The sequence below is a fragment of the Neopelma chrysocephalum genome, unplaced genomic scaffold (assembly GCF_003984885.1).
Source record: "Neopelma chrysocephalum unplaced genomic scaffold, ASM398488v2 Primary Assembly neopelma1_23, whole genome shotgun sequence".
In the NCBI taxonomy this organism is placed as follows: domain Eukaryota; kingdom Metazoa; phylum Chordata; class Aves; order Passeriformes; family Pipridae; genus Neopelma; species Neopelma chrysocephalum.
This window is the reverse complement of record NW_020897691.1, coordinates 7,005,920-7,020,663: the sequence shown is the minus strand read 5'-3', so window position 1 is coordinate 7,020,663 and position 14,744 is coordinate 7,005,920. Positions and strand designations below refer to the sequence as shown.

The window sequence follows — 14,744 nt, the reverse complement described above, 5'->3', positions numbered from 1 at the left end:
TTTTTCCTGAGGGCAATGAAGCAGGATGTCCAGACAGGTTGTGCAGTCTCTGTCCTTGGAGGTTTTCAAGCCCAGACAACATAAAGCCCTGAGCAGTGCTGTCTGGCCTCAGAGCTGACCCTGCTCTGACAGGCGATGGGACTAGAGACCTCCCAAGTTGCTTTTCAACCTGAATTGTGCTTTACTCGATTGGATTCTGTGATCCGATAAAAACTTTTGTGGAATCTTAACTATCATTCACTTTCCCTAACCCTAGCCTCCACATGATAAAAACACAGTGTTCTTTATTGAGAGCCTGCTGTGTAGCATCTTCACTGTACCACACTAGATAATAATGTGCCTAGTAATATAAAGAGATGTCGGTGAACATTATTGTAAGATCTATGAAGATACCAAGAACTGAGAAAACTTCAAAAAATAAGACAGAACACTTTGATCTTTTTCCAAATCAAAAACCTGAATAGACCTCTTTTTTGTTTTTCAAGGGATGTACAAAGAATTTCTTTCTCTGGCTGCTGAATAGAACTGGAAACCTGCACTGAAATGCCCCAGATTCTCTGTTCTGCAAGCAGACAGCTGTCACTGCTATTCGCTGTGACATTCATTCATAGTGCATGTCCCTTTTTCCCTCTCCAACCATTGGTGGTGTCCTTTGTAGAGGACAGAACCTCCTAAAGCCCCGTGTCCCATGTTTCCCTTAAACAAATGATTCCTGGAAGTCCCTTTTGCACATTCTGAACCAGGAGAAACAGCTGGCTTTGTCCTGCAGAGGGGCTGGTGTTGGCAAAGCTGCAAGCTTTGTTCTGGGTGACCATGGCATTCCCACAAGCTTTGCAGGATCCTGCAACTCCAGCACATGGACTAAAGCAAGCTCATTTCTCCACCCCACAACAACCCCCCCCAGCTTCTGACTTGACCCAGTGTTTCATGCAAAATAAATGATTGCAGAATGTGTATTTTTGCCATAATTAGCACGAGCCTGATGTCCTTTGCGAATGGTACTAGTGAAGATGTGGTGAAACAGGCTCTCTGGGGACTGGTGACTCTGGGAATGAGTTTTGGTGACTACATCTACATTTCCTCTTCTTTGCTAAACTGTCTTAGGTTTATTCATTTATATTGCACTTTCAGTTTAAGAAGTCCAGAGAAGGACAACCTGTCTCCACTGACTCCCATGTGTGTGGCAAATACCTGTTGTGATTCTGATTTAATTACACACAAAAACTTCATTGAGCCAGATGGGCATAATTTTTATTGCTTCTATTGCCATAGTAACTGGGTGGTTTTAAAAAATTCTACAGATTAGGGGTGTCATCCATGATGAGAGATGCTAGTAAATCTGCAGAAGTGCTGCACTTTTCTAGGCTATACAGCAGGAAGGTTACACAATGTGTTCCTGAGAGAGAAAGTGGTTCCCATTATTCTGTATGAAGAGTGAAACATCTGCTGGAGGCTTTTTGCAGGCTTATTGCTACAATAAAAGGAAAGGCTACAATTAATTATTATGGGCTCTCAGAGGTGGCTGTTGCTGTTTTGAAACTCTACCACAATAATGTAGTTATTAGCTTGGTTTTATACCATTACGGTCTGCTGGAGAAAGTATCATGTTTCAGTGAATCATAAACTTTAGGCAGCTAAAGAAATTCTTCTCAGGCTCGCTTGTTATCAGAGCAGGGATATTGGCTAGAAGAAAGCTTTCTAAAAGTTAGCTATGTTAATGGCAAAGTTTGCAGGTACGTGACCTGCTGTTCGCGTACCTCAGCAACAGAAGACATTAAAAAAACCCACCTTTATATTGATTGTTGTCATCAGGCTTCTCTTGCTGTCTTTTGTGGAAGGAACTTACTGATTTCCAGGGACTGATTCATTCATTAGAAATAACCAATGGAGTGCAGGTTTCCTCCTTGAGGATGAAGTTTCCCCATTGCCGTGTTAGTTACCATTTCTGACATAAGTGGCTTAAATTTCTGATGGAAGAGCCATAGCTCCTTGTAGATCGGCCCACAGCAACTGGACTAATTAATGACTGTTTTTGATTATTTTATTGGTATTCCTGTAGTATCTGTGAGCTGTTGAGGGAATGCTCAGCATGCCAGTCAGTGTATGAACCAAGGACAAAGGCTTCACCTGCACTCAAGAACTTAGGTCATTGCAGAAAGACAGAGGCAGAAGAGCCACATAAAAGGAAACCCAAGAACAGAGGTAATGTGTTTAGGGGAAGCCAGACACTGTATTCTGACTTTGCGTTTCCTCTGTAAGGATACCATGCAAAATTTGGCATGATGGAAAATTTGATCAAGCAGACTTAGCTGACAGATGAGCTTCAAACACCACAAGATGTGCACAGATGTCACCTGCTTCCATGCCCGTTGTTTTTTTCCACTCAAGTGGGTTAACATAAAACTGAGGGAGATGGTGGAAATTTCCATCCAAGATTTCCTTGGAAAAATTTGATCAAGATCTGCTTCTCTTGAACAAACAGAAAGAGGCTGTTATTATTTCGCAGCCTAATGACAAATTCAAGCATTGTTATTAATATTGTTTCCAAATCTTGTTTGTGCCCACCTGGCTACACTGAGGTGTGTTTTGTGTTGTTAGATTTTATTCATTGCCTCTTTCACAGGCCAAGAAGCTGTGAGCAGCAGACTGTGTCGCCTGCAGAGCCTATGATGTCTGTGCAGGACAAGATCAGTGTTTGCTCAGCTAGGGCACCGCATGGTTTATCTCCTTTCCCTAAAATCAGTTTTCACTGAACTTGTATTTCCTTCTTCTCCATCCTTCTGGCATACGCATTTTTAAAATCAGCCAGTGGTTTCAGTGTTTTTTAACCGCTTAAGCAGCATTTCCTTAGTAAACCAGATGATACAGGCGCAAGGGGTAATGAACTGAAAATGAGGAACTTGGCAGCACAATGAAAGCAGTAGATTAAACCAGAGTTTGTCACCTATGTATATTGTGATTAAAAGCATCATGGGAGTCATGTAGGAGAATTCATTTCAGTTATCATCTTAGATGCTATAGCTTTCCCTACCTCTCTGCTCCCTCCACAATTTATTCTCTTAGCTAAACATCAAAGACTCTCTGGGATAATAAATTCTGATTTGTCCCATAATGCGTATCACCATTGGAGTTTTTTTTCAGACCTATTTTAAACATGTGAAGACTATTACACATATTGTAGATGTTATTGCTAGGAAGATACCCTGAATTATTTTTCTTGTCATTTCATCATGACTGTGCAGGAGGTGTGAATACATTTAATCAAGAGAGCAGACTTTCTGCACTTGTCTCTGTTTCCAGAGACATTAATACAGGACACAAATCTTTGGTATTACAGAAAAAAACCAGTTGGCTGACATATCTGTTTGACTAGAATGTTGTAGGGCAAGTTCTTTCTCTATTTAGGTCACTCAGACTTGCTCTTCTGTTTTTGCTCTTTGGGTCCATGCAATGAGGGAATATGTTTGTTCATATGCAGAGATTTACTGCTGTGGGTTGCTGAGCACCAGGAAGAGTGACTGCACAGGCCTACCTCCATCCATGCTGAACAATTCTGAAACTCCACAGTCCAGAGGGCAGTACAGAATAAGAATGAAGGGAAACATGTCCTTGATCTGCTGGTACAATAAAGGGCACTTTCGTTTTCTGACCAATGCCTATTCACCGGTTCAACAAGGTAAGCAATATTCCTACTTCTCATCTCAAAAGCACACATGCTTTATGTCACAAGGCAAAATGAGTCACTGAGTTTGATAATAAGCCTGAACAAAGAGCTTGATCATAACTGGTCATAACATTCTAGATAAACAGTAGCAGTAGTGATTCCCTTTTGTGTCTTCCTACAGCTGTTCTTTTTTCCTATACAAAGGTTAAAAGCCTACTGCAACCTCCTTTGCCTGAGCTGGTGGAGGCAGTATCCTTTCAGGTACAAAGATTATATCTTTGCTGATGGTCAGAGAAGGGAAGGTGATTATATAAGACTATATAAGACTTACATAAGACTATATAAGACTATACTAGCCCCATTTGCAAAGCATCTTCTAGGATCGCTGCTAAAGAAAAATTAATAAATGTCATGATGTACTTAGAACTCTGAGCAGATCCTACAATTAATTTATCTTACCCAGTAAAAACTTAGTCACAAACAAACATCTTTTTGCCAGAAGTAAATATGATTAAGGTTTCCTGTTGTATGTTAAATTGATTTTAGCAGTTGATGAAAAGAAACCAAAACAGATAATTTGGGTAGTTCAAATAATGGCAAGAGAGCTTCTTGCGACTGAAATCTTTTCCTTTTTGAAAGTATATAGATGGTATTAAGAATGTTTGGAAACTTCTGTTAAATGCCATATGACTAGCTAACTCCTTAAAATTAGTTTTTCAGTGAAAATATTGTTTCAGTTTCTTATAATTTTTATTATTCAGATTTATGTATAACTGCTAGAAACAAATAAGAATAACCTAAACCTTTAAATGTAAAGCCACCATTCAAAGACACCTTCTACACTCATTTCTGAATCCCAAGCAACTCTCACATGCGTGTACAGACTATGGAAGCAAAGTTAATGCCAAAAATGACTGTATGGTAAGCTGAGAAGCTGACTTAGTGTGTTGTTCAATGCCTTCCCAGGAGGCTTATTACCTTAACAAAGCGTGGCTCATCCAGAGGAATTCTGCTGGGCACCCCAGTGGAGTGACAACTTGGTGATTCAGATGGGCTGGTGTCTGAGCACAATGCTGAAAATATGTGAAGGAAATACAACACTTTGGAGACCCTGCTAAAGTCAGTCCCTGGAACAGTGTTACTTCCCATGAGGGGCATTCACTATCAGGATTTGTGCTGTTTTCCTTGTGCATTTTGCTGATTTAGATTATTCAGCTGCACTAACTGGACAAGAGTTATCACTACATGTCACCTGTTTTTTTTATAGACAATCATGGAGCATTTGGTTATAATTCATAAATATTATTAGAAAAATACTCTGTAAACATCAATGTTAACTGGCCCATTAAAAGGGGCAGCAAAAGCAAACTGTCCTTACAAGGAGCACTTGGAGGTGTGAGCTGTTGTGCTTGTGATTGACCTTGGGTCTGTTTTGGCATAGATGGGATTGTAGGCTCTATGTGTGAGGTAGTTTAACATCCACCAATTAGGACCCCTGTGTGTGATGGACAAGGCCTGCCCAATACATTGCTCACCAAATGCTGGCTGGGACAGTTGATATAGTTCACAGTGAATCAGAGCAGAAAACAGAGACTGGCTTTTTAAAGAGTGATGCTGGGGAAAGAGAGTCTCTAGCGAAGACTTGGGAACAGATGGAGACTCAGTGGGAAGGCAAGAGACCAGATTGCTGCCTCTGATTTGGCATCTCTAAAGTCAGTGTAGCAGAGCTAGTTTAAGCCAACTTGAAGCTGGACCACCAAGGTCTCCTCTAAAGCGTGTAAAATATAGAGGAGGAAGGGGAGGAATGTATGCTCCTTGAGGCAAGCCTCTAGTGTAGACCTGCTGAGCACATGTGTTAGATGGGAGAGAAGGTAGGGACAAAGGGGATTAAAACCCATGCAGGGTGGTTGAACTGAGAGTGGCGCCAGTGGGATTGACTGGTGATGCATGGTGTGTGTTTGCACTTGGTTGAGCATAAATGTTTGCAGGCTGCAGGAGTCCATAAGGAGAAAACCTTAAAAACAGAAGGCAAGAGATGGTCAAAAGAACACGTAGGATAAGAAAAGGGGTGGACATAGCTAATAATTAGCTATTTATTGCAATTCAGAGGAAAGTCAAGAAGGTACTTGCCTGTATTAGGAGTGCAAATCAGCCAGAGCCATCAGGAGGGCAGTACACTTGTGAGAGCTGATCTAGGAATACTATTCTTAGATGCAGCAGGTTATTTGTTATGGATGTTTTAAACCCACATGTCATAATGCATCATCTCAAATACTAAAGGATGAGTCTCATTCCTTTAGTCTTGCAAAAATATCCTCCTTTCTCTGCTATCAAGTATGTAGTTTCTGCCTAGAACAAAATCTGATTGAGTTTTTAATTTCCCTTAAGCTTTAAATTGAGTTTAATTTTGAGTTGTACCTGTATTGTAGAAAAACTGAGAAGTCAAAAGAGATTGGGACCTCTAGAGAGTAAAACGTTACCCTTATTCTTAAGCAGGTGATCTATGTGCTGGCCCAAACCTCCCCATCTGTGGGACAAAGCTGCATTTTTGTTTTTTCACTCTAGATCTGGTGCCCACTTCCCTAGCATCTCCATTAGTACCTTCTAGAAATGTCTACAATATTTTCTATTTTTCATATGTAGCAGGATGGAGCACACAGCAGCCTCACTTGCTGCACAGCAGGATGACCAGAATAATGTCTCTATCAAAAAACTGTTGAACCCAAGATCTTTTTAAGAAGTATCTTCTTTCTGAGAATTGTCACAGGTGCTCCACCAACTAGCTCTACTTAAAAGCTAAACAGACAATAATTGAGGGTAGAAAACAAAGCTTGGGCCACATATGCAAGGACTAAAGAGCTGCAAATGGAGTGTTGGCATCTCACAAGTGACTTGTGAGAAGATGGGAGGTGCTGTGGAGCCATCACAGTTGTATGAAGCAGTTGTTTAAGTCCCTGTGTGGTTCTTAGCCCAGGAGAAGCTGAGGGGTGTCTGGTGACAGTCTAGTTTCCTGAAAAAATCAGCTTTTAAGATTGGCCCAGAATTGGGAAGTCTGGGGAAAGAAGCATAATGTTAAAAAGTATGTTTCAGGATGGATGAGCTTAGGGTTTCAACTTCACATTTCCATGTACCCTTTTGATCCTACAGTCAGGAGGTTGTGTCCCATTGTGCAATGCTGACTGTCTGCAATTCTGATCAAGAACTGTAACAAATCAAAGTCCTGATAAAAAGCCATATAGCACTTGGATCATGCGGTGTTATATTGTTATGAAATCTCAGTGTTTGCCAAGTTGGATGCAAGTGCTGGTATTAATTAGACTCACATTTTAAAAAAAAACAACTCGTGATTCTTGTAAAATCACAGATAGGCTTAGAAGTGTTTTGAGGAAGCAAACATATGTCTCAACAAACCTTTGTCTTTCTCCTTGTTTCATTTGGAGTGGTATTTCCCAAGCTTTGCTTGATGAGCATACAGTCTAAAATTTTAAATAAAAAGGAAAAAGGGTTTAAAAAAAACCCAAAAGCTGATGCCTTCCTAAGGTGACAGCATGGAAGCCAGAAGCTGGCAGCCCTTCCAGCATGGAGGCAAAGGCAGGCTGTAGCTGCAGCGCAGGCGGTGCATTCACTGGAGTGCTTCCAGGGATGGGAACACAGCGATGCTGGGGGAGGACCACGAGGGGAAACAACTCATCAGATGTGCCGGTGAGTCAGCTGGCTTGGGGCTGGCTTTGGACCGCTTGCCACAGAGACCTGCAGCCAGGAATGACCCAGCTCCAGCAGTTGTCTTCCATGGGGAGGTGGCATATGGCCATGAAACAAGGCTAGGAAAGGCCAAAAAATAGTGTGCCTATGAAGGTATTTCTATTCTCAAAACAAAGGAATGTTATGTGGAATACAATAGAAAGTGAGAGGGAATATATGGTACCCATATAGCTGCCACTGCAATACATTCTTTTAAGGATTATGAATACTAAGCAAATTGCAAAGGAAATCCGAATCTCCAAAGGAAGAGAAAGGGAAGAAAGAGAGGAGAGCAAGAGAAGAAAGAAGGGGATTTTATTTTTTTTTTAAAACACTGGTACCAGAACATACTTGTCCTTTCCTGAACTGCCCTGGTGGGATGGCAAGTGATTTTGTGGCACTGATGCAGCAGGCTGGTGATGTATCAGTCCTCTTTACCTCATGCTGGTCAGATTTTGTAGGACTCATTAAAAGGATCAAAAACACACTATAATAATTATGTGAATGTAATGAAGGATTTATTTATTTGATTGTTCCTTCCCCTACTCCTCTCCACTTGAGCTACATTTATACCCAGCTTGGGTGAGGCAGAGGTGAAAGGAGAGTGCATTGAACAATTTAGAGGTGATATCATTTTGGACTCTTGAAAAATCAGACTTTAAAGACCCCAAATAAGTTGCTGCATGGCTCAGCTGTAACATGACATTTAGTATGTGTCACAAGTCTTGCTTCAAAGTAGAGTCTGCCAACTAGGACAGCACAGGGGGCTTGGCAGAGATAATAGATGGAATGAGACTTCCAGTTGAAGGAATGAAATGATGAAGTCTATAATCAAAATGTGAGTAGCATTTTAGGGATGATTGTAAAAGAGTTGGCAGAAAGAAGGCAATGAAAGGTTTTTTTGAAGGCCTGAGAAATGAGAAAGCCCAGAATTGTACCTGTACTGAAACAATGCTGAGAAAGGATGCAACGAAGCCTATGCTTCTCTAAACCAGGAGAAATTGTGCTGGTATATATAGGGAGACAGTACGGATCCTCACTAGACAGTGCCATAGAGATGGAACAAGGGTGGTCCACACCTTGGAGAGTTGACCATTGAACCCTTTGGGGACATAAGTCAAAAGTTAGGGAACAGACTCCTATACTGTAAGTTGTTTTAATCACCCTTCCCTCCTACAAGGAGCGTCCCCCAGGAGTGGAGAAGGAGGACAGGAACAGTAAATCAGAAAATAGCTAGGAGAGTTTCTTAGGAGAGCTACTGCTGTAGTGTTGAATAAGGCCAGGTCAAAGATAGACCATGTGAGGGAACGGGGCCCATTTTTGGAGTAACCTGCTCTAGGCATCACATCATCTTTGTCAATGCAGAGAGTGGTTCATAGGTGGCTGCAGGTGACCTGTTGCCTTACCACGGACTTCTGCAGTAGGCAGCATAATCGTCCCCCATGATGAGCTGAATTACCAAGCCAGCTGACCAGGCAGGGCAGGGAGCATCACTCGCAGGCAGATGCCTGCTCCACCGACCAACCTAAGTGTACATCTGAGCTCTGGCTCCCCACAGCAGGAATCAGGCTGCTTTCCATTTCAGAGATACTGCGTGACTCCTTCAACTCACATAGTAGCATCACCTCTGTCTTGACTGAGTTTATCCAGTTGACTCCTTCTTATTGTATTTTCTCCTCTGTGTCAATTAGCATCTGGAAAAGTGGAGGTAATGTTGCTCTTGGCCCCCGTGGGTGGAGATAAGTGAAGGATTTAATGTCAAGGGACTCATTTGGGACTTCAGAATTCAAAGTATATAACAGCAGGTCACCACTCTAGAGGTGACCACAACTTATTGTGAACCAAAAAAGGAGAGACTAATACTGTCTGTAAGGGGCTACTGTGGAACTACAGCAATGTATGCTTTTTTCTGAATGTATGGCAAAGATGTTTGTGTCTAACCTCTCTTCATTTCCAGCTGAAAAGTGATCCCTCTTCTTCCCCTTCCACTTGCTCAAGGTATTACCAATGGGAAAAAAAAAATCAAGTGAGCATCTCTGTTACAGATAACTTCCCAGTATTAGGGCAAAAACTGTCAATAAGGTTTATTTTATGAAAAACTGTAAATAGAAACCATATCTTTTAATTGCTAGACTTATGATGTTAATTTGAGACTGTTATGTTTCTAATTGATGCAGGAGTTATAATTAAGAGAAAAAGTGGAGAAATTCCATGTCCATTGGCAGTTGAAGCCTTTGCTGCTCACCTTAGCTATATCTGCAAATATGATGACAAATACAGCAAGTAAGTAAGAATATGTGCATGCATGTGTGTATTCCTTTCACACCTTCTCTCTTGCTGCAATATTTGAGTCCTCCATGTTGAGCTGCAGCTGAGGGCCCAATCCTGCTTTCACCGAGTCTCAGACAAAACTTCAGTTTAAGTCAAAGATCAGAAGCTGGCTCTGCACAAGGCTGTTGTTTTGGCTCTATCTCCACATCCACCAGTCAAAAAGAGATGTTGAGACATAGGTCCTTAGCATCTTGTAAATGAGTTTTGAGAAGTGTTGGGAGGATAAGCCAGTAAGCTGATGTTCTTGGCCACATCAAATTGAAGGCTAAATAAAGAATTCAGCAAGGGTCTACTAGCCCCAGAAGTCTCTCAGGCTAGCTCAGCTCTCCACCTCTAGCAATAGATGGTGTTTACTTGATTATCTGTCCTGGTGATATTTGTGTCACCTGGAGCCAGAAGAAAAAAGACATTCAGTTGTGCCTGTAAACCTGATCTACATGATCTGAGAGGGCAGAATGTAGAACTTTTGTCTTCTGCATTCCAGTTGGGGTCTTCAGTGTTAGCTCTTAATGTAGCAGGGAGAAACAGAAATGAGTAAGAGTAGCAGTGGTGAGGCTTGGTTGTGGGAATAGTGATAAAGTGCAGAAGATTTCAAGAACTAAAAACTGAAGAGAGAGAAAGAGCAGCACGGATTTTTAATGCCAGTTCTGGGCAAGGTAGCAAGAATTCAGTAGAATATATGAAAGAGGAGAAGGTGGTTGCTGGAGAACGGTACTGGGATCTGATCTGAGGAAATCAATACAGAAAAGAGCTGAGGTAGTAGATTTAAATGGTTACTAAAAAAATGAAAGTAGGAAAGTGGTAAATCTTATGACTGAAGAGTGAATATTCTGGCAGTCTTAGAATGAGTCAGAACCTAAATATAAGGATGTCGGTCCTTTCTAGTTCTGCCTTATGGAGCAGTGCTCCACATATCACCACTGTACGCTCTGGTTCTACCCCCACATCTTCCCACCTACTGTTGACAGCAGCAGAAATCATTCTTTGCTCACAATAAACATGAGGAGAAGCATCAGCAAGCTTCCCAAAACTGTAACATAATGTGCCTGAGGCTTTTTTTAGTTGCAAATTTGAAGGGATTCAGACCCACAGCTCCATTCATATGGATGTTTGTCATGGGTAAGCTCTAGGAATCTTTATCAGTACTCTTATTTAAATGGAGTGGTATAGAGGTGAGAGTATTGCTGAAGCAAGCAACCTGCAACTTCTTCAAGCTCAGAAGAGCTTCTGGGAGCTAGGAAGTCTGTTCTTTTAGACGCTACTAGAAATTTCCAAAATTGTGCAAATTAGCTGTAAATGACTGTCGAATACATTGTACAAAATTTCTTAAAAAGATGAACTAGGTATGAAGTCCCAGGTCTGCTTCTCCTTTATGACTGCAGGATCTTTGTCTGAGATTATTTCTTGCATCCCAGCTGCAATTGTTTGGCTTAACAGTGCTTTTCCCTCCTCTCTTGGCTTTTCAGATATTTCATTTCTCACAAACCAAACAAGACCTGGCAACAAGTATTCTGGTTTGCCATCAGCATTGCCATAAATAATGCCTACATCCTCTACAAAATGTCAGAGGCCTACCATGTGACAAGGTACAGCCGTGCACAGTTTGGTGAGAGACTTGTAAAGGAGCTTCTGGGTTTGGAAGACACCTCACCCTCCCATTGATGCATTGTTCCTGGTGGCGTAGGCAGGGGCTGAAGGGTAAGCAGAAGATACCACACCTGGAGCAGCAAAGCAAGGAACTTGTGACACCACCAGTGCTGTCATCCGAAAATGCCAAGTGATGCCACTAGAGAGGTGGAAACTTTGTTCTTAATAGCAGCTGGATGTAGACATGTCGTGCAGAAAGTGCCACTGGAAAAGCTGACACAAAATTGCATATGTGAATGCCCTGTGGGAATCTGTACACCCAAAAAAGACTTAAACTAGTTGTCATCTCAATACTATTTGTTGAACAGGGTCATCTTGTAAAGTTACTCGTGGGCCAAGACCTTGTCATAAGCTGGCATAGCTCAGCAGTCCTAGACAGGTATTATGGAAAACTCTATAGCGTACTTGGAGTTACTAAATTCTGGGACAAGCAATGTAAGTCTGCACCATGGGCTGTGGCTGGGAGTGCCTGCCATCCTGTAGGGCATCACTGCTGTCCTCCCAGTGTGATAAATGGAGCAGTTCAGATACATGAACACTGAAGCAAGCATATTGACAAACAAAACCTTCACAGGCAGGCAGCCAGGAACTGAGGACCAGTCATGATTTTTTCTTTCTGGGTTTTTTTTTCTTTTTCCTGGTTTTATTAATGTCACCTAAGGCAATTTGATCCCAGTTAGTACACAGAAAAATTAGGAGAAACCAAATACATTAGTAAATTTAAAATGAAAATACATTATATTGATTTTCTTTTTTAACCAGGACAAAACATTTTATACACAAACACACAGTGATTAATACTGTAAGTATTAAGAATGAGTAGACCATTAAGTAATACTGCCTCACATCTTAACTGCCACGGTCAGTGTACAGGTGAGAAATCAGAGTATAACATCTATATTTTTTCCTGATTTCAACTGTATCTTCAATGTTGCTTAAAAAGCTAATCTAATGGACTGTTAAGGTTTCTTGCTTTTTCCTTTGTAACTGTCAAGACTTTTTTGGTCCAGTTTAGAACTCCATTTGACACACAGTTGGCAAGAAAAAAATAAGTCACTAATAGCCGTGTGTTTCCCATTATCACTGTGGTGTGTTCTGTAGGAATTCTTTTTGTTAGAATTCAGGGCTTGTTACAGTAGTTGTAATTGAGCAGATTACATGTTGAGCAAAATAACATAGCATTGCGTTTTACAAAAAGAAGTCTAGTTGCAACCAGACCTTAAACCTCACTAAAACAGAGCAAGCCCAAAGAGTTCTTCTGTTCTTAGTAACACTGCAGAGGACAAGCATCGTCGTGAGCTGGTGACCAAGGCTGAAATGCCACATTTTGGTGCTGGTGGAATCTGAAGGCCGCTGGAGCTTCAGAAAACAATACCGAGAGACATAGGTATGACTGAAATGAGGGAGAATTGATACTGAAGTGAAATGCTGCCCTGCCCTCTACACTTTATTGATTTCAGTCCACAACTCAATCAGCAAAAAACTCTGTGTTCTAAAGGTTAGCAGTGACAAATACAAACAGAATTGCATTAACTTATGGGGCAGAAACCATGTTGCTTAGAGGACCACCTGGTTTTAGGTCCCCAAGCCTGAGAAGTTTTACCGAAGAATGACTTGAGTTGATTCAAGAAGAATGGAGGGATCAACTGATTTATTGATTTATGATTGTAAATCTCACCAGGTTATATGTATCTATCTGGCAAGAGGCAATAGAGGGTAACCAACATGAATTTGAAAACTCCTCAGATTTCATCATTATGCGATGTGCAAATGCACAGCATGTAAATAATAACAGAGAAAGAATCGAGTAGGGGTTAGTAAATTAATGACTAGCCTATAGAGTATCCTTGCACTGATACCTTTCTGTTTCCACCAAAGTCTTATTTTTTGGAGTAGACTTAGAGGCAGATTTCACCTGGTTGCAGGGAGAGTAAGGGAATGGCCAACTCCACAGTGATTCTGCTTGTAATACAGCCTGGAGCCTGTCCCACATGTCCTGCTCTGCCTGCTGGCTGCACAATGTACAAGAGCAAGATTCCTAAGCATCCCTTTTCGCTTCTCAGTCCAAAAGGTCTCCTCCCAGGAAACACGGGAGAAAGGACAAAACCTTGTGCACTGAGGCCTCCTAGCCTCAAAAGGAGGGAGAAGGTTTGTGCCACTCTAGTCCTCGGCAATGCCAAGCTGCATAGGAACCCAAGGATGAGTTCAGAACTTCTTAGCCTCACAGAGAACTGAGACCACCCCTCTTCAGACTGTGTGTGATAGCTGGTTATTGTCAGTCTTGTAAGTATTCAAACAGAGAGAGGAGCTAAGCTGAAGCATGAAAAACAAATGTTCAGCAATGTAAGCTCACAGTTTCCTTTATTCAGGAAATTTCACAGAGGTACCAAAAGGCAAATGGTGTTCTTATTGCTCCCTGCTTCAGACAATGCCAGCTGATATTGGATCAGGAAGAGTAGCTAATAGTTCATTATATCCCATAAATTTATATGGTAGTCAAAATTGGGGCAGTAAGGAGGTCTGGCTGGAACTTTGCTAATGGGATGGCTTGAATGAACAGTATCTGCTTCCTTGCATTCCCCTGCCATGCTGGAGCATTTGCAGGGTACCTAAACCCCCAGCAGAGATGGGACGGTTTGCAAGACCACCTCAGAGCCACTTGGCATTTCTGAGGAGTAGGCAGAGCACTCTCCAGCTGTATTGTGGGCCCCTGGGATAAACCTGGAGCCCTTGGCCAATTGTTAAATTACTATGTATGCTTAAAGGCCTGGATCTAGGCCACCCCATACAGAAAATGCCTTTTCTTTTTCAGGTGAAAGTAGGTCTGAGGCCTTGGAATATTTAATTTTTCACTAATGTATGCTGTTAATTATGTGGATTACTTGAGCTCAAATCATGAGGTCCTAGCTTTTTGCCTCAGGGACTGGGTCCTGAGTAGTTTTCCCTAGAATTGGTGTTGACGGGGGATTACACAGTGGCTGACTATTACAGGGAAGATGCTTTAGTCTCCTTTGTAAAGGAGAAAAATGAAAACAAAATTATAGCTTTGCAATGAATTTCATTTTCTTAGCCTTAACCATCCCTCATCATTTTGAACTGGTGTTCTAAACATGCACAAACATTCCATAAGTAAGCAAAAATATTTATATATATTTATATGTACAAAATGCTTGAATTTTGGCTCTTGAAGCCAACAAGCAAAAGTCACCAAAGCATAGCCTAGATCTACAGATGACTCTTCCCCTTCATCTTTTCTTTTTTTTGACTGGAAGTGGATAGGGTTGGGGAAAGTTAGGATTTCTGCTTGTTGAAAAAGCATCTTGCACTTTCTCTGTTACTATAAACAAGGCAAAGTAATTAA

At 41.4% G+C, this 14,744-nt stretch overlaps 1 protein-coding gene across 1 annotated transcript in view; it reads left to right on the top strand.

Moving 5' to 3' along the window:
- The window catches only part of PGBD5 (piggyBac transposable element derived 5), a 69,787-nt gene extending 55,049 nt beyond the window's left edge, over positions 1-14,738 (top strand). Inside the window, exons 5-7 of the mRNA XM_027685669.1 lie at positions 3,479-3,676; positions 9,583-9,688; positions 11,203-14,738. Coding sequence (XP_027541470.1) covers positions 3,479-3,676; positions 9,583-9,688; positions 11,203-11,398 — 500 coding nt within the window. The 3' untranslated portion in view covers positions 11,399-14,738. The remainder of the gene's footprint in view (positions 1-3,478; positions 3,677-9,582; positions 9,689-11,202) is intronic.
- Positions 14,739-14,744: the final 6 nt, after the last annotated feature.